Raw genomic sequence first — 26,187 nt, 5'->3', positions numbered from 1 at the left:
ATTAAATACGAGCTTGATTTTTAATCCTTAATTTCAATAAAAAATAATAATAAAATTGTTAGGATCGTTGAGTGTCCAAAAAAGATTGAATGAACACCTAATAAAGTTCAAATTTTCTCTAAATTGTGTTGAATTACAACGATAAATTTGTATCCCAATCGTATAGATATCAACAAGCTAGCAACAAATTTGTTCCACGGAAAATAGTCCATTAAAATTCAAGTGTTGATATTTCAACAATTCTCAAATCAATAACTTGAACTGTTCTTAATTAAAGTTTACGCATGATTTGTCTATGAAAGTTCGAACGTGACGTAATCCTTCTACTTCTCTCATTCTGCTGTTTCCAGAAGGATAAAACTAGAATACTGTGATAATTACAATCAACTTCAGCATGGTGTAGAGTTCTTGACTTTCGAGGTTTGGTCTATTTATAGAGTAGATGAAACTAAACATATTATTATTTATTCCTAATATTTTGTCTAATTATTTTATTAATCACCCGCCCTATAAATGATCTCTACGCATCCTATCTTTGAAAATAAATTATGTAAACTTGAAAAAATAAATTGATATAGCAAAAACAAATATTGTCAACTGATAAAGTGAACACGTGATTAATGCATTGCAAAACATTAAAACTAAGCGGAAAATAATGAAATAGTGCAAAAAATACATTAGATTTATATAGATTTGAAGATATATTATCCTTCTTCATCTTCTCTTTTCTACTTGGAAAGGAATCAGCTAAAAATTATGTTACACTGTACATCGTAAGTGTAATAGCACCAAATAACTTTACAATGATAACAACTTATGTACAGAATAATAATATCATCAACTTATTGGCGAAACAATTGCAATTTGGAATATTTTATGTATATAATTCAGGTTACACTTTGAAATAGTGGTTTTATTCTTTACAATTGGTTGTTAATCAAATAAACAATAAAATAAGGAGTACAAGAACACTAGAATTGTAACGTAGTTCAGCCAAAAAACCTACGTTTACGGGGTCAAGCTCAGATATCAAATAAAACCAGTAATATAAAATGTTATCATACGAAGACTTGTTCAAACTAAAAAAGACTCTCTCTTTTCATTGAGATGAATCTATGATGAATACAGTTAGGAGATTTCACTTAGCGAGCATCACTCATCTTCGCAATCCGTCTCAATCGAACTCCCTTCGATAACACCGACGAATGAATAACAATGTGTTGAATGTATTTGCACCACTAATATCTGAAAAGCTTTTAATCAGAATGATAATAATGGAGATATATTCATTTTGTCGTAGCAACTGTCATGACACATTGAATTCAGTTAGATTTCTTTTACTTATTTTATTTTATATTACTCTTGAAAAGGAAAAAAAATGTTATAATGTGTGTCAATATAAAAGTACATCCAACATGACTCATAAGTTAATCTTTGTTTCACATTTAATCATTTTTATAAGAGTGTTGACATGACGTTCGATACATCACCAATATTATTTGGTGTCATGACACTAGTTTCTTGTGTCAAATCGTCAGTATTATATTATCTGACATCATGTTAGCATTCCGCCAAAGAAAAAACTGAAAGTGAAAACAAATTGTTTGTTGCAATAATTGTATCTGTTGGTTATAACAATCAAAATGTGTTGATTGAGTTGTTTAACGATTTAAAAGATTTAATTACATTGTTACCAACAGGCAACAACTATAGTTTTGGTAAAACAACATACGCTCGGACATACAATTTGTATCAGATTTAAGGGTTACAAGTTTGATTCTCATTCATTGCAATAAGTGCAATTATCAGGAGAAATAGTGCAATTATCAGGAGAAATTTTTTTAGATACAATAATAATTGTCTCTGTCAATCGAAATGTGGTGCTTGAGCTGTTGTTCATTTTAAAATATTTAAGTTGCACATTTATCAATATTTATATCTTTAGACAAAACGCTCGATACTATACAATGACAAATTATTGGATTAACATTGAACTTCAACTTCTTAAAAAAACAGGAAAAAATAAACCTAATATATCAAAATTATAATTTTCTTTATACTATTTAGTGTGTGTATATCCAGAATTCAATTTGGTGGTGCTCGTGCATTTCTTAGAAGCAACAGAGGGATAAGAGAAAATGAAAAGTCTACAAAATTGCTGCGTTGTCATGTTGACTGAGACAGTGGATGAATTGTTTTACCTACTGACCTTTACTGCTGATCAACGTCAAATTTGATGGAATTTTCAACTTTTGAATGTTGAAAATCGTCTACATTTATTATTGTAGAATATTTAATTTTCTATTTGTTGGAATTTGGGGAATACGCACGGGTGTACACAAAAATTCCATATAATATATTTAAATTTAATTTTATTATTTCTATTTGTTGGAATTTGGGGAATACGCACGGGTGTACACAAAAATTCCATATAATATATTTAAATTTAATTTTATTATTATTATTATTAGTATTATCCTTCTCCTTCTTTCATTTATATTACTTGTATTAATTCCACAAACCTCTTTAGTTTTGTCCAATTTTCTTTCATTTTTCTTATCATCATCCATGAATTGCATTCAATTTATTTTTTGAGGACGGATATATAAAATATTTTGATATTTAATTTAAGAAAAATTATGGGCCTGTCATAATTAAACCCATTCTTATCTTATATTAAAAATTTAATGATTCTGGGGCCTTGGGGATAAATATAAAATATCATTCCACAATTTAAATATATTAATTCGATTATTTTGTAACATAAGAGTACGCAATAAAATTAAGTTCAAAGAAGCTAAGTTATCAAATAATAGAAGATTGAAAATGCTACAAAATTTTAGATATTGATAGTTCATGATTATTTAATAGATATATGTTTACACAAAAATAATTTTATTAGACCGTTTCACGAGACAATTTTATGAAAAACAGATCCAATATCTGACCCCAATTAAATTTTTTTTTCATTTCAAAGTATTACTTTCATTTTATATATGGACCAGATGAACATGTCTACGGCTATTGATACGGGAGACCGTATCACAAAAAACTTACTATTTATTATGTTAGTATCAAAAGTAATTAGTTGTGAACATTAAAAGTGACCATTCATATGGGGGTATTAAGTGCTAAATATCATCATAAACTTTAATATTGAGATCGGAACAAAATTTATAGAGATAAATAAACTCTTTTAAAATATTCACTAAAACCAAACTTGCTTTAACAATTTTTAGGCAGTTAAGACACTTTATTGAGAAGATAAATTTTAATTTTTGGAACATTAAAGTGAATAAGTGAGAAAATGATTTGACTAGACGAATGATGTTTTATACATTCAAAGCAAGCAGCAGATACCAACACGGCAGGATATGCAAATAGACAATATAAACTCTGTAAAGAAGACAAAATTTATGGATGTCCGGAGATGAATACTTATACGTTATCCATTCTTCTACTTATGAAAGTAATCATTAAAAACTTTGATTTTACAACACTTTGTAAAAACTACTAGATTATGACTTATCACTGCCTATATCAAAATTCTTAGGGTGTGTTTGGTTGAGTGGATTAAATAAGGATAGATTAATAGTCCAATATTTATCATTAAAATTTTAAGTTGTTTTAATAATCATTTTGACCCGGTTTAAGATCCAATTTTATGGATAACTATTTGATTAATAAAATTGAATATTAAACCGGGTCAAAATGATTATTAAAACATCTTAAAATCTTAACGATATATATTTGACTATTAATCTATCATTATTTAATCCACTCAACCAAACACACCCTTAGTGGTTACAAAACAACTTCTGGTTGTTTAAGAACCCCCGGTTCACATAAATTAATACAAACACCAGCGGTTAACTTTGACAACTTAACTTGGTAAGATAGCACAAAATGATCATTAGAATATCTGTAATAGTATGATAAGTGTGTGCTAAGTTGATCATCTTGATATATGATCGAATGAAAGTGTTTCAGATCTTAGATATTGCATATTGAAATGCGCGTAGTTCAATTGATTATCGATTTTGTTATATCATTTCTACACTTCTGAATCTGCATATTTATAGTTGAAATGCTCCAACAGTCGAAAATATTTTTCAACGATCATCTGTACTACTCCTGATGGGTTTTTTTTAAAACTAATTTAAATTTTAAATTTTTTTTCAAAAATAATGCAAAAAAAAAAGTGTTGCAAAATTACGGCAAACCGTGCTTACAAAGCACGTATTGAGTCCACGTTGGCTTATTAGCGACGGTTTTACAAATCCGTCGCAACTAGCGACGGTTTAATAACCGTCGCTACTAGCGACGGGTTACAAAACCGTTGCCAACTCAAATTTTGCGACGGTTGTGTAAAACCGTCGCTATATTATGGAATTTTTCCATACCACATCCGCATGGGAAAAAAGTTTATACCGGTACCGGTTCGGCGTACCGAAATATTTTCGGTAGACCGATTTAAATTTAAAAAAATAATAATAATAAAAAATTATTTTTCGTTATTTCGGTATATACCGAAATATCGAAAAAAAAATATTTCATACTGATACCGATACCGAAATTTTCAGTACGGTATCCTTTTCAGTATACCGATTTTTTCGGTAAGTTCGATATTTTTTTCGGTAAGTTCGATATTTTTTTCTGTACGATTTTTCGGTATTTCGGTATTTTTTCCCAACCCTTGCCGTGAATAGTAAATGACGACATGCGATTAATGTATGCCGTTAATGTCCAGACATAATGTTTTTAAAAATATTTTACTATTAACAGCGCACATAAAGATGCACGCCGTTGATAATACATTGAACGGCGTGGCGTGTCTTTATTGTGCGCTGCGAAAATTGCATATGTTATTAACAGCACACATAAATACAAGCTGCAGATAGTACTATAAATGCACGCCGCGGATAGTAATATTTGCAGCTTGCATTTATGTGTGATGTTAATAACATATGCAATTTTAGCAGCGCACAATAAAGAAACGCCACGCCGTTCATAGTATTATCAACGGCGTGCATCTTTATGTGTGCTGTTAATAGTAAAATATTTTTAAAAACATTATGTGGACATTAACGGCGTACATTAATCGCATGTCGTCATTTACTATTCACGGCTAGGGCTGAGAAAAAATATCGAAATACCGAAAAATCGTACAGAAAAAAATATCGAACTTACCGAAAAATTGGTATACCGAAAATGTAGTAGCCGATACGGAAAATTTCGTATCGGTAATTTTGACCGAGTCATGATCGGACGGACCGAAGATGGTTCGGAAGCACCGAAGAGTTCGTAAGGTCCGAAGTGAGTTCGGTGGATCCGATCATTAGGTGTCAAGAGTTGATCGACACGTGGGAGTTCGGACGTTCCGAAGTGTAGGTTCGGTGGATCCGATCATAAGGTGTCAAGAGCAGCTGGACACGTGCATGTTCGGACGGTCCGAAGTGTATGATCGGAGGATCCGATCATGAGCTGTCAAGAGCCAATGGACACGTAGCGTTCGGACGTTCCGAAGTGGTGTTCGGAGGATCCGAACATGGCCTATAAATAGTGGTCGGATTTCCTCATTTTGACTCGCCAATTCAGAGAATTCCATAGCATTTCAGTCGTTTCTGACAGGTTCTAGTCTTGTTCCGAGATTTGGGCACTAGCGGGGAGCTGCTGGTCTTGTAGCAGAGCTGTGCTCTAGTTGGGAGCTAGCGGCATCAGCGGGCTAGCGACGGACGAAGGTTTGGAATTTTATCAGTATTTATCTCAGGATTATCTAGTTAAGTCTGGTAGATAAGTTTAGTGATGGTTTTCACTTGATGAATAGGCTTGGATTAGACCTGTTGTCTGGTGGTTCCAGTGGATTAGGATTGCTGTGATAGAGGTACGAAAGTACTATCCGAGATATCCTGGTTGAGTATACATTCTTATATGTGTTGCATGATTATGTGGTGCATTGATATATGTCATATGATGCATGCTATTATGTCACGGTTATTACTGCACGTTGCATTTCATGTTGAGCCGTATTCTTCTTCGAGATAGCCTTTACTGTTGAGCTGTATCTCTTTCGAGATAAGCTATATCTTGGGGCCGCTCAGCCCTGTCTTGTGGACGCATGGACACCGAGAGTACACAGTGGCCGACGGGTCGGGAGGGCTTCGGTGGTCCGGGACATTTTAGGTCCACGTCTGTCTTGTAGTGGATGCAGTGACCCAGAGGTGTACCGCGCGGCACTATCCACTTGGCGCCTCTAGACTGAGCATTGTTGAGATCCTTTTGTGACTCCTGTTTCTTGACTACCCGGTATCATGATCATAGCATGTGCATTTCATATAGGTCTGTATACTCATACTTTTGTACTGGGCGTTCTTATCGCTCACGTCCTCGGTTTTGTTTATTCTTGGACACCCCATTCCCTCGGGGCAGGCCTCAGGTTGGACAGCTCAGGAGGAGCAGGAGGAGGACGTTGAGTATCTGGTTGGTTTAGTTTATCGGTATTGTTTTGATTTCGATATGGTTGTATTGGATATTTTATTTTGAGTTATTCTAGACTTCGATTGGGTTGTATAATTATAGTTGTCGACTTTTTCCGCTGTTATCTCTGATTATTGTTAATTAGGTTAATTGCATGCTTAGTTTTTGATTAGTAGGTGATTCTGGAACGGGTCACTACATTTATGGTATCAGAGCATGCATACGATTTTGGGATATAGATTTCTGTTTTGGGATTTCCGTTGACCAATTTGCTAGTTTCCCTATTCTATGTTGTAGCAATGGCTGACCACTTTGGTGATGAGAGTAGTCAGGGAAGTGTAGGTCGTTGGGGTGACCAGGACGATCTGTTAAGCGTCATAAGTTACCGCATGTTTCTCTAGACGTCATTCTTTCTGTTTCTACTCCGATGGGTCATTCGGGGTTAGCTAAGCGTCTAGTGATGGGTTGTTCCTTAGATTTGGAGGGTAACGATGTTGTTATTTTCGTTTTGTTCATTCTCTAAGCCTGATTTCGAGGACGAAATCGTTTTAAGGGGGGGAGAATGTAGTAGCCCGAATTCCAAATTGAGTAATTAACGGAGTATTGGTGATTAAGAAGGTTTAATGTGTAATTTTGACCGAGTCATGATCGGACGGACCGAAGATGGTTCGGAAGCACCGAAGAGTTCGTAAGGTCCGAAGTGAGTTCGGTGGATCCGATCATTAGGTGTCAAGAGTTGATCGACACGTGGGAGTTCGGACGTTCCGAAGTGTAGGTTCGGTGGATCCGATCATAAGGTGTCAAGAGCAGCTGGACACGTGCATGTTCGGACGGTCCGAAGTGTATGATCGGAGGATCCGATCATGAGCTGTCAAGAGCCAATGGACACGTAGCGTTCGGACGTTCCGAAGTGGTGTTCGGAGGATCCGAACATGGCCTATAAATAGTGGTCGGATTTCCTCATTTTGACTCGCCAATTCAGAGAATTCCATAGCATTTCAGTCGTTTCTGACAGGTTCTAGTCTTGTTCCGAGATTTGGGCACTAGCGGGGAGCTGCTGGTCTTGTAGCAGAGCTGTGCTCTAGTTGGGAGCTAGCGGCATCAGCGGGCTAGCGACGGACGAAGGTTTGGAATTTTATCAGTATTTATCTCAGGATTATCTAGTTAAGTCTGGTAGATAAGTTTAGTGATGGTTTTCACTTGATGAATAGGCTTGGATTAGACCTGTTGTCTGGTGGTTCCAGTGGATTAGGATTGCTGTGATAGAGGTACGAAAGTACTATCCGAGATATCCTGGTTGAGTATACATTCTTATATGTGTTGCATGATTATGTGGTGCATTGATATATGTCATATGATGCATGCTATTATGTCACGGTTATTACTGCACGTTGCATTTCATGTTGAGCCGTATTCTTCTTCGAGATAGCCTTTACTGTTGAGCTGTATCTCTTTCGAGATAAGCTATATCTTGGGGCCGCTCAGCCCTGTCTTGTGGACGCATGGACACCGAGAGTACACAGTGGCCGACGGGTCGGGAGGGCTTCGGTGGTCCGGGACATTTTAGGTCCACGTCTGTCTTGTAGTGGATGCAGTGACCCAGAGGTGTACCGCGCGGCACTATCCACTTGGCGCCTCTAGACTGAGCATTGTTGAGATCCTTTTGTGACTCCTGTTTCTTGACTACCCCGGTATCATGATCATAGCATGTGCATTTCATATAGGTCTGTATACTCATACTTTTGTACTGGGCGTTCTTATCGCTCACGTCCTCGGTTTTGTTTATTCTTGGACACCCCATTCCCTCGGGGCAGGCCTCAGGTTGGACAGCTCAGGAGGAGCAGGAGGAGGACGTTGAGTATCTGGTTGGTTTAGTTTATCGGTATTGTTTTGATTTCGATATGGTTGTATTGGATATTTTATTTTGAGTTATTCTAGACTTCGATTGAGTTGTATAATTATAGTTGTCGACTTTTTCCGCTGTTATCTCTGATTATTGTTAATTAGGTTAATTGCATGCTTAGTTTTTGATTAGTAGGTGATTCTGGAACGGGTCACTACAGAAAAGGATACCGTACTGAAAATTTCGGTATCGGTATGAAATAATTATTTTTCGTTATTTCGGTAATTTAGCGACGGTTTTATATAACCGTATAAAACCGTCGCAAAATTTTGCTTTGGCGACGGATTTTTAAACTGTCGCGATTAGCGACGGTAAATAAACCGTCGCTAGTAGCGACGGAATGTAAAACCGTCGCTACCGTCGCTAATAAGCCAACGTGGACCTAATCCATGCTTACTAAGTACGGACGCTGCTCCACATGTGCAGCGTCCGTGCTTTGTAAGCACGGTTTGCCGTAATTTTGCAACACTTTTTTTTTTTCATTATTTTTGAAAAAAAATTTAAAATTTAAATTAGTTTTAGAAAAACCCACTCCTGATAGAATGACCTTATCTCTGTCAATCATCGTACACTCCACTAAAAGCCATTTAATGTTTATTAAAAATTTTCGGCTTTTGATTTTTTAACCTCTAAAACGTTGATTGGCTTTTTACATTTTGAGAATTGGGAGTTGGTAAGATATTGTGTTTTGATTACTTTAATTAGGAGTCATTGATTGGCTCGAGTTGCAGTATTCATATTGATGTGCTAAAGTATGATTGGTTGTACTTGAACGTTTAGATATTTTGATCATTTAAATTGTCTGGTTTGAAGCAGACTCTTGAAATGATCTTATGATCTTTTGCAGCATGAAATCTTGATGCTAAGTTTAGCGGCTTGAGTTGTCCAACAACTAGTAACATGTAAAAACATGAAAATACTTGGCGGTGGGACTCTAAAGTAGTTCGATGCTGTAATTTGTTATTATCAAAACTCAAGTTATACCATTTCTTAACAGTTAACGTTGTGTAATATTTGATATTATAAATTCTAATAAATTAGCATTTTATTTTATCTAATGTCGACAAATAATATATATATATATATAAAAGAAAATTATATTTTTAGTTATCTAATTTGTATGTTTCAATCTTAAGTTTGTCATTGATCAATTTACCATCTTAGGCCATTAATTCACTTTTTTTTTTCGATTTTAATTAGTATTTTCCATCGAGAAGTACTGAAGTGAAAATGAAAAATGGTGTCGTGTCACAAAAAATTGTTAACATATTTATGTGGAAATATATTAAAATTAAGTTAGTGGAGTCCGAACATAAATGGACAAATTAAACATAAAAAACCATAAAAATTACATAATAAAATAGGATCCTTCGTTTGGCTTCTACCCAAAACAATTTTTAAACACCATGAAAAGTGTATTTGAACAAGAAACTATAGAGTAAATGTTAAAACATAGCAAATGATACAAAAAAAAGAGATAAATGTTTGTATAATAGTGGAAAATACCCTAAGACCCACACATATTTTAATTTTAATTTTTATTTTTTTGAGTAACGACACTTATTGTTAAGTTGTATTTATATAATCATTTGATATAAATGGAAGGATGTTTCTACTCTCTTTCGACCACTTGCCTTTTTGTTGTTTCTTGGTGGAGTACACTTTCTTTACACAATAGGGACTCCACCCAAAAATTACCTTTATTTTATGTATTTCCAATGTGTATTAAAATTATTACGTAACGAGGGTTTTAAGAGAAAATAAAGTATTTTTTTTTGTTGATATTGGAAGAATTTTATAAATCAAATGACAAAAAATAAATAAGCCCTTTTTATTATTGTGTTTATACCTTGAGAACCTGCATCGCTAATTTTTTATACACTCTAAATTAAACCCAACAAATATAAACACTTTTTATGCTAAGTTGTTATATAATAATATAGCATCATTCCACTCGATATATAATCACGAGCTATAACTAATCGTTTAACCAAAAAAACATTATGATAAAATTTCTTTTATTTTCTAAACTGGGTGGATCTCATTGAATCAGTGTAGTCGAGACATGAAACATACACACACACACAAAATAAACGGTGGATAAGCAAATTTAGCGTATGATATTTTTTCCTCTAGTTTGGCTCATAACAAATGTCTATGCATGATTCCTTCACATTTTAGTTGACCCTTTTTCAATGTGACTAGATTATTAATTTTTATTTTTCTAAATAAAATTAATAATCTAGTCACATATAAATTGGACATTATCATTTTATTTCTGGCAAAAACTTGTGTGAGACGGTCTCACGGGTCGTATTTGTGAGACGGATCTCTTATTTGGGTCACCCATGAAAAAAAATTACTTTTTATGCTAAGAATATTACTTTTTATTGTGAATATGGATAAGATTGACCCGTATCACAGATTATAATCCATGAGACGACTTCACATGAGACTCACTCTTCATTCCTTGTGATATAATATGTTAAATTATTATCATTTTAAAAAACTCCAAGTTGCTTTCAATAACCACGTGATCTTCTCCTCCCACTTTGAGAACTTTCACTGTAACCAACCTTGGTACATTTTAATCATCATGTCATATAACTTTATAATATATAAATTTGATAAATAATAATATATTTTATTTTATATAATAATAAGCACCAAATCAAATTAAAATTTGCACGGATGCATGCACCTTCCTGTGCCTTTCTTGTCTCTTCCATCCTAATATATATACACCAACATTTTTTTCATTCAGAATTCAGAATTTTTTGGGCTTCTTGTAAAAAATCTTGAATCCAAATTCCAACCATTACTTGATTGCAGACAAACCCAAGATTTTGAAAAGCAATCCATTGTTGGATTGATTCAAATCGTTATGTTCAAGTCAAGAATGTTGGAGTTGACGCCGGTGGCATTTCCTGCGGAAGCGCAGCCATTGTATTTCCGGAGCTCGAGTTTCAGCAGTCTCATTCCGTGTTTAACTGAGACCTGGGGTGACCTGCCGTTGAAGGTTGACGACTCTGAGGACATGGTTATTTACGGTGTTCTGCGTGACGCCGTTACCGATGGATGGACGCCGTTTAACGATGTTAAACCCGAGCTGAGGTTTGAATCGGAGCCTGAGATGAGCACGGCTGCGTCGAGTACGGAATTTTCTGCTGCGTCTGTGGCGGTGCCGCCGAAAGGGAGGCACTATAGGGGAGTGAGGCAGCGGCCGTGGGGTAAATTCGCGGCGGAGATAAGGGATCCGGCTAAAAACGGCGCGCGCGTATGGCTCGGGACGTACGAGACGGCTGAGGAAGCGGCTTTGGCTTACGACAGAGCGGCTTTCAGCATGCGCGGCGCGAAGGCGTTGCTTAATTTCCCGCACAAGATCAGCTTGAATGAGCCGGAGCCGGTGAGAATCACGGCTAAGCGGAGATCACCTGAGCCAGCGGCTCCAACAATTTCAGCCAGCTTGGATTTTGGCTCGGCTAAGAGAACGAAGGTTACAGTGGCTGAGCAAGCCGAGCCGCAGATTGAGAGCCTATCTAATGTTTATCAACTAGGGCTCCAAATGATGCAGCTGCCACCTGGCGAGCATTTATTGGTGGCCTGTGGAAACACGAAGGTTGGGACTTGTTTGGGGTAAATGAAAAATGTGTGCAAAACAAGTGTTGTGTGTGTGTTGTGTACACTAATCAAACCTTTGCTTGATGAACAATGAGGTTTTGGCCTAAATTTTAGTTTGAGAAAAGGGGGAAATAAAAAAAAATGAAAGAAAATTTGGGCCTTTTTTGTATAGACGAATTTAGATTTCAATATATTTAAAATATCAATATTTTTCAATATGAATTATCACATATATATATAAATGTTTAAAAAAAGCCTACAAAACAGAGCTTACTCGAGGAAATGAAAGTATCAAACTATACATTAAGCCATCTCTAAAGCGAAAGGGATGGAACTTATAAAGACTAGTATATTACGAATGATTAACTACTAACTTAATATTGAAAATGCTACTATTTGAAGATTGTTGATCCTCATAAAAAATTCATTCAATTTTTAGTCATTGACATTGTTAATTGTCTTGCATTGGTTGGATAAATAACCTGAGAGTTGTATATATGGTCTTGGACAATCCTCCCCCTTTGAGCTAGCTTTTGGGGTTGAGTTAGGTCCAATTTCTTATCTTAACATGCTATCAGAGCCTGGAGTTCCACCGTTATGTATTGGACTGTCTATAATTAGACCACCCGTTGTCCCCATAATTGGGTCATTTGTAAACTCCACGCTCTAGATGTTCATTCCCGGACGTAAGAGGGGTGTTTTAATTGTCCTACATCGGTTGGATAAATAACCTGAGAATTGTTTATATGATCTTGGACAATCCCTCTCCCTTGAGCTAGCTTTTGGGGTTGAGTTAGGTCCAAGTTCTTATCTTAACAGAGATAACTCATGTCAATAACTTATAATTCATCTGATATCAAGTTCTTAAGTTTACGACAATATTCAGTTTCAAAATTTAATTGTAACAAACTCTTTCCTGAACCAAAAAAAAAGAGGTAGCATGCCTGTTGTTAGAGATAAGAGACAATCCATTATTAAACTCTTTCTAAAACTAATTTAAAACATTCTACGTCGAAAACTAGTGAACTACAAAGCCAGACTCCGATGGTCATCCACAGATCGAGTTGAATGAAGTGTAGAGATAGTAAAATAAGGAGAGATTTCATCAGGGACGTTCGTCTGCTTCTTCTAACCCTTCAAAAATAATACAAATGAAATTTGAATGTACACTACGTACAATCTTTAAAGTTAATATATATAAGTGGAACTTTTGTTTTCTCTTTGAAAATACCATTTTTGGGCAATGATGGGTTGTGAGAAAATAAAAACCCGCCGTCCGGATGGACTTTTTGGCGAATAATTTTTCTACTTATAAAAGTAAGGATATTTTAAATTTGAATCCCCTTTTCGTAATTTGTAATAAAATGGGATGAAACCATGGTTTTTTGCTGTGTGCATAAATATATGTATATAATTAGTTTTATATATCTTTTATTTTTTGATATTACCACAACCATAAATATTTATTTATGAAGATGTAAGTGTCTAGCTATCAACATCTTGATTAATTGACTAAAGATTAACTCTCATAAGTTAATTTCCAGTTTTTGCAATTTTAGTTATTTAATTTTATATTTTTATTCACAATTTAGTCATTTATGACTTTATATGTCAGAAAAAAAAAATTAAAATTGCTAAAAACTCAAAGATAGTGGAATAAGACTGAAATTTTACAACACAGATCACCATCATATCACAAAAAAGAAAAATATATATTTGACAAAAAAAAACAATTTTACCTAAATTTTTTTATGTGAAACTATAGATTAGTGCTATTCTGTATCACTAAAGGTATAATAATGATATTAATTAGTTGTGGTTGATTCTATTTGTCTTGTACGCTATATTAAGGTTGGATATAATGATATAAATTAATGTCATGTCCTATTTTTCTGAATTCCCGAAATACCATCTATTCTTTTTTTATTTTTAGCATGGGAATTAAATTTATGTAACTTTTTTAATATAACCTTTTTTTTTAAACAAATAAAACCTTATTAAAAATAAGGAAAATTTTAATTTTTCAAATTAATTTTATCATATTTTTATAAATAACAGGATAAAATAACCTTTCAAAAACAATTTTATTTTTTGTTTTCTTAAAAAAAATTTGAAATAAAAAAATGATGTGTATGTGTATAAAAACCTCTGTCACTTGCATGCATGTTGACTCTCCGCCACGTAACGCCGGGCTTCCGACACGCACTCTCCCCTCTGCCCTATTTAAATCCCTTTTCTTCCCATCAACAAATACACATAAAATACCCATAGCTGCGCAAAATTACTGTAAACAATTATCAAGGTTTCGAGCTTCTTCCAAGCTAGCTAGAAAATGGCCGATCGATACCCGTATGACCCGCAGCACCAAGGCAGGTACCCGGTGATGCATCAACAGAAGCAGCCGGTTAGCCACCAGGTGGTAAAGGCCGCAACAGCTGTCACTGCTGGCGGCTCTCTCCTCCTCCTATCCGGCCTGACCGTGGCGGCGACGGTTATCACCCTGACGCTGGCGACGCCTCTGCTGGTGATATTCAGCCCCGTTTTGGTGCCGGCGGTGATCACGATCTTCTTGCTGTGTTCAGGGTTCTTGGCCTCCGGCGGGTTCGGGGTGGCGGCGGTGAGTGTTCTGACTTGGATCTACAGGTACGTGACGGGGAAACAACCCCCGGGGGCGGATCAGGTGGACGAAGCGAAATCAAAATTGGCAACAAAGGCGAGGGAGATGAAGGATAAGGCGGAGCAACACGGGCAGTAGAATGATTAGTTTCTTTGATATATGCATGTGTGCAGTGTGTGTTTCATTTGTTGTAGAGTTCATTTTGGGTTCGATTCAATTAATAAATAATAATTAATTTATGATCTTGAATCGATTTAATGTTAAATATGGACTTTAATGTTAAATAATGGGACATAAGTTTCTTTATCTATTTAGTTAATTTTGTATTATTTTTGGAATTTTTCAAGGGTTAGTGTGGATGTCATATTTTGTGACAATTGAGTTTGCATGGAAATCAAATTTAACCGATCTATTTTGTGAACAGTATGCCTTAGCTTGGAAAAGAAAAAGGAAAACCACAAGAACTTGCTCGTATTTTGTGAACAGTATGCCTGAACTTTGCGAAATATGGTTTACTCTAGCTATAGACAAATTAATTATTCAATGAATATTTCATTTAATGATGCATCTCGAGTATTTTTGTACAAATAGTGTGCATAAATATAAATTTATATTTTTAACTAATATTTTTACAATTTTTATTAAATTGATTATTTTTATTACGATGTAGATACGTTAAAAAAGTAACTAAATTAATATAATTATCAAAACAAAATTTTGTTGGAAATCGATGGATTCAACGAGTTCTTGCCAATGACCACATATTGTTTGTTTGTGTATAAAATTTAGTGGAAGTTATAAAAAAATTTATTTGACATCTATGGTTTGGACAAAAATAAACATTTATAGGGTGATTATGAATATATACTTTGAGTGAATAAATTTTTTGACACCAATGTTTCGATATTGACCGAGAGTTCTTGTGGTATTTTCTATGAATGAATTGTTTGAAACTTTTTTTCAATATCTAATAAGTCTATGACTGGAATATTTGTTCTTTTTTTAATTTTTTTTAAATTGCAATAGAAAATTTAGCAGACATTCCACGTTGAGATTAAAAAAACAATTTGATGGTTCAAATCCTAATTTTTCTTTTTAAAATTGGCCAAAAATTTGAGAGTTTTCAAGAGAGAATTTTTTGAAAATGACATGTTTGGAGATAAAAAAAAACAACTTGATGGTTCAAATCCTAATTTTTCTTTTTAAAATTGGCCAAAAATTTGAGTGTTTTCAAGAGAGAATTTTTTGAAAATCACATGTTTGGAGGCTAGGGTTTGTGGTTTTTAAAAAATATGAGTACTTAACCTATTTTCCTTCATTATAAGTTTAGGGTTTTCTTAATTAAACAAAACATTAGTGATCTTTAACCTAATTTCCTTAATTATAATATTAGGTTCCTTAATTAAACAAAACATTAACGAGCTTAGATAATTAATTTGACTAATTCAATTTGTTTAGTTAATTAATATTTCAAAGTCCATTAACAACTTTAATTAATTATATGTTGGACTCGTACTCCTACAAGTTCATTATATTTAATTTAATCTTTCATAAACTCAACATTTGAGTTTAATATTTCACTACAACAAAAATGTTTTTTCACAGCGCGCAAATTCTCTTTCTACGGCGCACATTGTACACTGCACAACTGCAAGCTATTGAAAGTTCAAGATTATCCGCGGCGGGCGCATGCGCACCGCGGATAATGTTATCGACGACGTACATACGCACGCCGTTAATACTATTATCTGCGGTGTGCGCATACACGCCGTTAATATTAATATCCGCAACATGCAAACAAATTATACTGTGGCTAAAATTAGCGACGGTTTTTCTTGAAGCCGTCGCTAATTAGCGAGGCGGTTTAGAGAAAAACTGAGCGACGGTTTTGACAAAGCTCGTTGCTTAATTTAGCGATGATATAGCCATAATCCGTCGCTAATGTTTTTAGTAAAATAAAAAATTACTTTTATAATTAAATAAATCTAAAAAAATTTAAAATCTGATTATGCTAAGTGTTTTACAAAAAATTGAAGTGAAAAAATGTACCCTAAATCGAAACTAAAAGTATTACAAGAGAAAAATTTTTAAGTGTTATGAAGCGATGTGGAAGAAAATGGCCCGAGAATGCATATATTTATAGACAATTTGAGACGGTTTTGGATTAGCAACGGATTTCAATTAAATTGTCGTTTTCAGCGGCGGTTTAACGGCATGCATATTATTGCAATCTGTGAAAAATGAGTTGTATTTAGCAACGGTTAATGAAATTGGGCTCCCATTTTTCGCAGCATGCATATTGAATAATATATTGACGGCGTGCGATTAATGTACGCCGTTAATATCTAGACACATTTTTTTACTATTAACAGCGCATATAAAAATGCATGCTGTTAATAATATTATTAACGGTGTGCCTTTATTGTGCGTTGTTAATAGTGCATTGCGAAAAACTATTTTTGTTGTAGTGTTTAAATTAAACTCTCAATTTTTTCATAAATTCCATAAATTTAACTCCTTAAATATATTTTCTCCAAATTTTAATTAACATAAATTCAACTACTTGAATTTAATATCTCATAGTTTTATCAATTTCTGATTAAACTCGTTGAATTATGGTAAGAACGTCTAGTAGCATCGCCCTATGATTCTCTAGCTAGGTATCACTGATAGTGTCTGTAAGAACTAATTGATAATGATTAACGTACATTGCGGTACCTTAATCTCACATAGCATGATCGAATCTGCAACTATTGGTTAATCGAGGGTTTCATATTATATTCGATAGTTATGTGATACACTCACGAAATATTCATAGTGTCATCATATGCACAACTAGAGATCTTTTGTCCCTAATGTACATCTTACATTTTGGCCAGAGATTTCATGCACTACTATTTCGCTAGATCACATATGATATTTACGCCCGTAGGTGAGCGGTACATTCTCGACTATAATACAAGCTTCTACACATGTCGCAATTGCACTCAACTTCGCCATCTTGTGACCCTCGCGGAGTCGGTAAACGAATCAAAGCACAATCCTATTATGTTGAGACTCAGTGTTATCTCGGGTCGTAAGGACTAATGATGTACAATCATAACTATAGATTTTTCCTATCGATGAACGAAAACCGCTTGGCAAGTCCGATGGAGGATTGTTTGATACAATCATTATATGATTATGATTACTCATCTGCATGATTGAACATATTTATGTCATTTATCATGAAACACGATACACAACATCACATATGATAGCCTCAAGCTCAAGCGGCCTAAATCCTTGTTTTTAAGCAGCCGAATCGACTAGAAAATAATTTAGAATATATAGTGTTTACAAATGAGTTTCAAGATCAAAGTATGATTCATTTGTATTAAAGTATAATCAAAGTTTTTATCAATGATTTTTAGCATGAGTATATAGATAAAGTAAAACGAAACCATGAAATATAAATTACATTAAAATACAGACTGTTTGTACATCTGAATTATTAAATTTCTTAACCAACCGTTGGTTTACATGACATTTACTCTGAAATTTTTCTTTAAATTTGTTGCAACTCAAGTTTCAAAACTAAAATAAATAAAATAATTAAATAAGTGTAATTCCGTGTAGAGGAAACTCAAAATCGGATGTATACAATTCCAAAATAAAATGGAATTTTGCAAATCGTGCGTAAATCGTGATTTAAACATGCACAAACAAATAAGTCACAACGTTTAGGGACGGGGTGCCATACGATGCAAGATAGAAAAAGTTCAAAAATTAAAAATCTTAATGAGTAACTCAAATTACTATTTTTATATGATATGTATGAAAAAATATAACATTACAAAAATTATATGCAGTTGCGAAAATCAGATACATGTTATGCTAATATCCACTTAATAATTTCCATTATTACATACTAAAAATAGAAAGACTCGCAAATAAATATGAAATATTCTAAGAATCAACACAAATGTAAAATAAATACTAGGGATCGAGCGTATTAACGATGTTGTATGTATAATATAATATTTATTATGTATTACATATTTTTTAGTTATGATATTTATAAAATTAAATATATACAAGAGGAAGTAAGATGATTTTTAATTATTGTGAAATAAGAAAATTTAATTACATTTTATTTTATCAAATAAAATATAAATAAACAATAATTTAATGTATAATCATTCTTCGTTTCAAAGAGTCAAATTCAAAAATAAAATTACATCCACATTAAAGTGTCGAATTCAAAACAAAAAATTGTATAAACATTAAAGCCAAATTAATGTGTACGGGGATTTTGGAAATCTCGTTCTTAATTAATATTATAGATAGATATAGTGGTAGAAAAAAATACCAAAATAACGAAAAATCGTACCGAAAAAAATATCGAACTTATCGAAAAAATCGGTATACCGAAATTTTCGGTATGGGTATCGGTACGAAATATTTTTTTCGGTAAATACCGAAAATAATTTTTTATTATTATTATTTTTAAAAATTTAAGTTCGATATACCGAAAAAAATGTCTGTATATTTCGGTATACCGACAAAATTTTCGGTGTCTATACGATACTGGTATGGACTTTTTTCATACTGAAAATTCGGTATACCGAATATGCGGTATACCGAATTTCTGGTATCGATATCAGTATGGAAAAATTCCATACCGATATTTCGGTACGGTATACATATCGTAGTTCGGTACGGTACGGTATCGTACTCACCCCTATATAGATAGACAGAGTACACAAATGAAAATGAGATATAATTTACATATGATTTTTATAATCCGACAATAATTATCTTTGTATTATTGAATTATATTTTCATCTCAATTTGCATGTATTGCAATCTAGCTATCTAGTACCACGGGTAACTAGTTTCTTGCCGGAGTTCTTGCACCGAGTGTGCAAAGAAGCACACCCTCCTAGTACAAAAAGCACGTGCGTTGCACATACGAGTACGGTACTTGTCAGGATGGAGCCAATGCTCGAAAGCACCATGCGCGAAAACACAAGAATCGCCTCTCAGACACATCCCCCCGTCCTTGTAGTCGGGACACAGGATGCCAACGTAGTTGTATAATCGTGGGTCACGACGACGTGCCTTCTCCCCAAAATGCACGAATGGGCACGAGATCCAGTTATGTCTGCACCTACTAGGGCACCTTGTGACCTTGTACCCATACATCCGAAAGTCATCGGATTCGTAGAGAGCCTCATCTAACAGATCATGGAAGTCGTCATGGATCGACCCGAGGCCGGTCGGCTCTTTCGACGCTAAAGGAGGTGCACTGCATTGGTCGTCGTTTCCATTCATTGGCAGAAACATGTTAAATGTGGGAAAGGAAAGAAGGATTATATATACCCGAACAAACAGCCTTTTGTAGATTTAAAGCTTAAAATACAATGGAGTTATTAAATGCTTGTGTAATAGTAACTGACATTTTGGTGGATTATGGACATCTACATAATTTATTATCATTGGAAATCTGACTTAGTCGACAGCTCAAATGAAATTTATTTTATTTTGATGCGTGATTTTAGTAATAAGAAAAAAGAAAAATGTACAACATATTTCGGGGAATAATAACGAAAATTAATTAAGAGTGCTAGTTAACAACATTTTAGTTTTAAATGCAAAACCCATCAATAAAAAAAGAAATAAATTTAATCTCATAATATCTAAATTTAAACGTGAATATAAACCACGATATAACATAATCCTTGTAACAAAAGAAATTGTGCCAAATTTCTTGTTCTATTACATGTTTGCAAAAGCTATAACATTGTTATAAGGGGAAGGTGCTAAGGTTACCAATAGCCAACAAACAAATATTACTAGAGTAAGCAGTTGAACATAATTTTAAAGGGCTATGAGAAACCAAATATATTTGAAAACAATAAAACTGCTATGACGCACAGCATAATGAAGTAGACGTGACGGTGTTGTGCTGGAGCATTTGTGGAAGACCGTTACGAAGAACAGCAGCCACTGTTCTGGGCAACTGGTTGTCCTCGAATTTGCACGGTAGGTGGTCTTGCATTGCTTGATGCTGGCTGACTTGCCATCCTGTGATCAAATTAAAATGAGAAATGTTAAAGAAAAAGATTAATACAGTAAATAAAGATTCAACAGTCTAGACTAAACATTCGATGCCCTACTGTTATAAATTAAAAACCTGTGCGTTTAAAAAAAAGACCTGTTTTTAATGTCAGCAGCCATCGCCATGAAAGCTTGTTCAACATTTGTCGCATTTTTTGCACTTGTCTCCATGAATGGGATACCCATTTCATCCGCAAGTGCCTGATTAAACAAACGTAGTTTAGCTGATTGAGTCAGCTTAAGATTGCATGCATGCATGATGATAAAATCCATACCTTGGCTGTTTCAAATGGCACGGCCCTTTTATCAGCGAGGTCACACTTGTTTCCTACTAAAAGCTTGTTTACATTATCACTAGCATAACGATCAATTTCACTCAACCATTGCTTCACATTGTTGAAGCTTTCTTGGTCAGTAACATCATACACTATCTGCAACAAAATTCCAAGCAGACTGAGGACACATTTAAAAGCATGCAGGAATTGCCTGCAAGAGATTAGGCAACCTGAAATAAACTTACTATAATGCCATGTGCCCCACGGTAGTAGCTACTAGTTATGGTTCTGAATCGTTCTTGTCCAGCTGTATCCCACTGAAAAGTGCAAACCGAAAAGAAAAAGTGAGTGAGGCTTCGTGAAGAAAAAAAGAGTATCAGGTAGAACAAAAAAGAATTTGAGCAAAAAATTGCTCAAACTAAACCACTCACGAATAAAACATTTTAAGAAATAATCGAGTCGAAAACTCAAAAGTAAACTCATAGCAAATGATTGTGCTGTAACCACCATGCTAGAAGCTGAAAGTGTGGAAGCATTTCTTTGAAGGAGATCATGTGATAACTTCGTCTAGGAATCAAAACTTTACTTGGAAGAAAAGAACTAGTGAATGATTTGCCGACAGGTATAAATGTTTCAAGTACAATAAATCTCCCTAGCAGCTAAAAAATTACAAATCATTTTCCTCGATACATTTTCCCTTTACAACCAAATGATAAAAGATTAAGTTGTTGTGAATAGCACAGGACAGATTAGTAAATCACTTGAGACCTTAACAACATGCCCAATTAATTTACTGAAGGATAAAAAACATTTCAGCATTGATACTACCTAACAAAACGAGCAAATCTTGCAACAATTACAAAATCTTAAAATAACAAAAAGATTTATCCAAAATATTCAATAACTATCTACAAGTGACAGCCAAGTCTTTTGATTAGACTTATAATCACGGCAACTTACAATCTGAAGTTTAATACTCTTCCCATCTTGCTCCAGGGTGCGTATTTTCTGTGGAAGTAAAAACAGAATAAGATTTCTGATTGTGCCATGTAAATCAACCAACCCACTCACACACCCACCCGCAACAATCAAGAAAAAGAACGCAATGAGTTCTTACAAAATCAACACCAATTGTGCTGATGTAACTGTCCAGGTACGAATCATCCTGTATGAATTGAACAACAATGATCAATCACTAGCCTAGATCCACAAGTAAATAGTTAGAAAGAAAACGATGAATTCATGATGCAATGGGCAACAGTTTCAGTACAATTTCGGAATGTAATTAATCCACTTACCTATTACAAGTAAGGAAAATTTTGACTCCATAGGTTAGTCAAATTGGCAGCACTCTCAGCAGTTATATTACTTTCATGGGAAACTTAATTTTGCATGTTCTCCAAAGATATTAATAAAACGCTTTCAACGTAAGATTTCCAACGTCCAGTCATGTTTTTATTTTTCGCTAACAGAGAAAAGTTGGAAAAAATCAGCGGAGGCATAAAGCATCATCAACATAGCATATTAGCATTACTTATTCTATACAAGCACTAACAGTACACAACTCTCTGATTTCGTAAAGTCACTGCTATGTCAACTTGCAACATATAAAACATTTACTGCGTACCCTTATCAATCTATTGTTCAATATAAAAAGTCAATAAAATGCAAAGCACTCTCACTTGGCTAAAAACTTTTAACAATGCCATACTATTGTTAAAGTCAAAATCCCCCGCCCTACCAAATATAAACTAATTATCTCGTTCTACCATTTAAATAATCACATTACACTTCTTACTGAATTAAAAATCAATCACCCTATTATCCTATCACCCCGACTACATGCACCCGTAGAGACTTACAGAAAATCTCAGGAGGAGACATGACTTGCCAACTCCGGAATCTCCAATTAAAAGAAGCTTGAACAGGTAGTCACTGCAAGACATACAATCACATGTTAATTACTCTCCATATTGTTTATAATACCAAACCGGAGCCCCCCACACATTTGTACAAAGCATAAAAATTAAAAATTCCACCTTATCATTCTGTGATTAAGAACAAATTAAAAAAGCCTACTTAGCCTAAAATCAAAATGATCATTTATTTAAAATGAGAGTTGTTGAAAAAAGCATCGGTCTGGATAATGTTTCGAAAAACAGACAAGAATTATCTCCAAAAATTACCGCAAGCAGCGGGTCGATTTTACCTTAACTAATTTGACAATTCTACGCTACAAGTATTTCATTCATTTTAATTTCTGGAAACAGAAGTTAGATGCCCCAATTAAGCGCTGTCCGGAATCTATTTGAGTGATTTGTACCCAAAACCATAACCACGGATCTAATATAATGACATCAGGGGGAAACGCGAAATGAAATTCACACTGTTTACAAATAAGACTCACATGAAACCAATCAAAATAGAATCTTAAATAAAAATTGAAGCCCGACGAAGATTTTAGGTCCTCAGATTTATCTGAAATACAAAAAGAAAAGAGATATTTACTATTCAGGGGTCATGATTGGATACGGTGGTCCGACTGTGGAGATACCGGAATATTATCCTCCAAACAGGCGGAGGCCGCGATAGAGATCCGATGCCGGCGGAGTTTGACTGGGTCCCGCTGGTGGTCGCAAAAACGTTCGCGCTTGTGTAATTAAATTAATTGAATTTAAATCTGGAAATTAAGGTTGTCATTTATATAGACTCCAATTGGAACCGTTCGATTAGTTTTGGTGTACATATATAATAATCTACGGTCACAAAATCATTCATAAATTATAATGTCTAAATGTTAAAAAAAAAAAACAAAAAAACAATCCAATGTCGTGTGGAATAAGTGTCAATAGGGATGATAACGGGACGAAATGGGGTTGGGGTGAGTTTGTCACCTATGTCTTTATCCTCGATTTTGAATTTCATGATCGCCTTCATACTTATTCTGATCTCATTTTTCGGGTTTGTATAATCTTCGAATTCGAACCTGCAAGAAACAAATCTTTATTCCCGCCTCATTCCTTGTGGATTTGACGCCTCATTCCTTGTGGATTAAAAAGTCCAACAAAACCCTTTTGTTATTTGTTTGTCTTGAAAGAAATCATCCCCCATTCCTTGTAGATTTGACGCTGCTCACCATCACCTCATTTTATTTAGAGAGTAAAAATTTAAGTTCGATGGTTCAACGACACAACATCACCTACAAACATTTTTTTTTTGCTTTAGCATGTAACCTAGTTTTATTTACCAGATTGACATGGTTTCAGACCATTACGTTGACCTTCTATAGTTTATCTAGTCCACACCCATCAAATAATGGTCGTGGGCTCCCCCCGAGCCTACAAAAAATAGCGGATTCCTATTCGAAAAAGTACATTACCACATGGATAAACTCATGTCAACCCGTCGAGAAACATTGCTCAAATATTTGATTTGCTTCCAGTAAAGTCATGGAGAGCCAAAATAAAGCACTTGTGATCTCAAAAAGTCTTACTGATGAGAAATTCATCCAAGCTACCACAAGAGCAATCATTTGTTTTAAGGTCATAAAATTCGAGAGTATTTTTAAAAAAATTAAAAGGGTCATCTTGTTTATCAATATTTGGTTTGTTAAAAAACCGAGTTTGAATTTAAATAGATTGTATTTTTGGTCGTGTATGTTTAAATTTTTACGATTTCGGTCATACACGTTATCAAATTTTAGTTTTAAAACGATATTTTTGTTTTTTAAATTCAATAATTTTAATCTTATTCCGACGTGACATTGGTATACCACGACAAATGGATAAGAATGTGTTGAGAATAAAAACTTGTCGAAGACACCAAGAGAATAGGTTTGTTTAAAAGCAATTACAATTATTCTTTATTTCTTTCTTCTTATTTTTTTCATACAATTATTCAATCTTAGACTTCGTTTGAAAACAAAAAAAAATGATGCGCCAAAGATAGAATTATGCATCAATAATAATAATGGGCAATGTTTCTCGAATTATGACCATTAAAATCAATAAAAATGATTTGCACAAGAACTCTTATTAGACTGTCTTACTAGTATTTTGTGAGATAGATCTTCTACCTAATAAGACTCCTGAAAAAATGTTAATTTTGACTTTAAATATAAACTAAATTGATTCATCTCATAGATATAGATATTATGAGAACTTATGCTACTTCCAATTACATAATAGGAAGCATCCTTTTTGTATCCTGTCACCATGTTAGTTTATATGGATCCCATGAAAAATTTCATATTTTCGAACACTTGATTCCTAGAGTTTGAACTCTAATGACAAGACTAGTGCAACACACAACAATGAACCAATTACTTCGACAAAAAATGTGAAAGATTCATACTTCTCAACTCTTTCCTATAGCTAGGGAACCAAATATAATTGGACAGAGACATAATGCATATTCATTTTGTAGAATAATATTAATAATATCGGAAGTTACAATAGATGGGTGACATCTCATCAGTGCTCACATAGGTATGCAGCATATTATACACACATTAGTGTATGTATGCACAATACATTTCATAACCATATTTTTTAAAAAAAAAATATGGTGTTAATTTCTTAACTAATTAAGCAACATCTTACAATACACACCCATTATGCCTATTCTCATGAGAATTTAAAAACTTTATTAATTCTTATAACCAGTGCTAAATGATATATATGATCTAATTATCTAGTAGCATATAAAGTTTTATATATTTTTTTTAAAAAAAAATTGCTGGTTTGTGGCTGTTTTCACGTCTACTGATTAATTAGGTAAAATTTCCATTAATTGTAATAGAAATGAGTAATTATTGAAGTGATTTTCTTGGACTTTTTAATCGCGGATGAGATGCCAATGACTACTTAATTCAAGTCACGATCAATCTAGCTAGCACAAAGTCCATAGAAAATCTTTATTTTTTAAAAAAAAAATCATAGTGTCCAATCAAAAGGAACTAGTTTCATGCGAAACAAAGTCTCAAAATACTTCCTAAAAAAGCTAGCTAAAACAGAGTGGAACACATTAGACTAATCCGTCAAACGATGTTTCAGTCGTAGACCCTCATCCTGCAGCAATTCTTGTTTATGTACCATCATGTATGCCACTTCAGAATATTCACGTTCATAGAAGCAGTTTTGGGTCATGTACCCATCAGACACTTCAACCTCTCTCTCCAAACAAAGTCACAT

The 26,187-nt window shown here is 34.1% G+C and overlaps 5 protein-coding genes across 5 annotated transcripts in view; 2 read left to right on the top strand and 3 right to left on the bottom strand.

Moving 5' to 3' along the window:
- Nucleotides 1-14,270, bottom strand: part of LOC140825527 (large ribosomal subunit protein eL15-like) — a 92,575-nt gene extending 78,305 nt beyond the window's left edge. Inside the window, exon 1 of the mRNA XM_073187374.1 lies at nt 14,267-14,270. Within this exon, the coding sequence (XP_073043475.1) occupies nt 14,267-14,270 (4 nt within the window). The remainder of the gene's footprint in view (nt 1-14,266) is intronic.
- Nucleotides 11,132-12,219, top strand: LOC140825516 (ethylene-responsive transcription factor 2-like). The gene has a single exon (XM_073187359.1). It carries the CDS (start codon nt 11,265-11,267, stop codon nt 12,018-12,020), a length of 756 nt encoding a protein of 251 aa, XP_073043460.1. The 5' UTR covers nt 11,132-11,264; the 3' UTR covers nt 12,021-12,219.
- Nucleotides 14,268-14,851, top strand: LOC140825538 (oleosin 1-like). The gene has a single exon (XM_073187384.1). The coding sequence runs from the start codon at nt 14,334-14,336 to the stop codon at nt 14,754-14,756; it is 423 nt and encodes a 140-aa protein (XP_073043485.1). The 5' UTR covers nt 14,268-14,333; the 3' UTR covers nt 14,757-14,851.
- Nucleotides 14,852-19,475: 4,624 nt separating this feature from the next.
- On the bottom strand, nt 19,476-19,934 carry LOC140803222 (zinc finger CCCH domain-containing protein 54). Its single transcript, XM_073158967.1, has one exon. It carries the CDS (start codon nt 19,932-19,934, stop codon nt 19,476-19,478), a length of 459 nt encoding a protein of 152 aa, XP_073015068.1.
- Nucleotides 19,935-20,312: 378 nt separating this feature from the next.
- Nucleotides 20,313-23,676, bottom strand: LOC140825450 (ras-related protein RABD2a-like). The gene is made up of 8 exons (XM_073187228.1): nt 23,504-23,676; nt 22,858-22,930; nt 22,113-22,160; nt 21,956-22,003; nt 21,241-21,312; nt 20,996-21,151; nt 20,818-20,921; nt 20,313-20,687 (listed from the first exon to the last, which is right to left on the bottom strand). Exons 1-8 carry the CDS (start codon nt 23,515-23,517, stop codon nt 20,591-20,593), a joined length of 612 nt encoding a protein of 203 aa, XP_073043329.1. The 5' UTR covers nt 23,518-23,676; the 3' UTR covers nt 20,313-20,590.
- Nucleotides 23,677-26,187: the final 2,511 nt, after the last annotated feature.

This window comes from Primulina eburnea, chromosome 1, assembly GCF_022965805.1.
Source record: "Primulina eburnea isolate SZY01 chromosome 1, ASM2296580v1, whole genome shotgun sequence".
Classification (NCBI taxonomy): Eukaryota; Viridiplantae; Streptophyta; class Magnoliopsida; order Lamiales; family Gesneriaceae; genus Primulina; species Primulina eburnea.
Note: the sequence above shows the minus strand (reverse complement) of the source record. Positions and strands in the feature narration are given on the sequence as shown.

Bases quoted from the DNA above. Each gene is read 5' to 3' on its own strand.
- LOC140825516 (XM_073187359.1), top strand. From the start codon at position 11,265: ATGTTCAAGTCAAGAATGTTGGAGTTGACGCCGGTGGCATTTCCTGCG.
- LOC140825538 (XM_073187384.1), top strand. From the start codon at position 14,334: ATGGCCGATCGATACCCGTATGACCCGCAGCACCAAGGCAGGTACCCG.
- LOC140803222 (XM_073158967.1), bottom strand. From the start codon at position 19,934: ATGAATGGAAACGACGACCAATGCAGTGCACCTCCTTTAGCGTCGAAA.
- LOC140825450 (XM_073187228.1), bottom strand. The intron at 20,922-20,995 runs GTATGGATTTTA...TTGTTTAATCAG, and splicing joins TGCCATTTGAAACAGCCAAG to GCACTTGCGGATGAAATGGG. The intron at 20,688-20,817 runs GTCTTTTTTTTA...ATTTGATCACAG, and splicing joins GCTGCTGACATTAAAAACAG to GATGGCAAGTCAGCCAGCAT.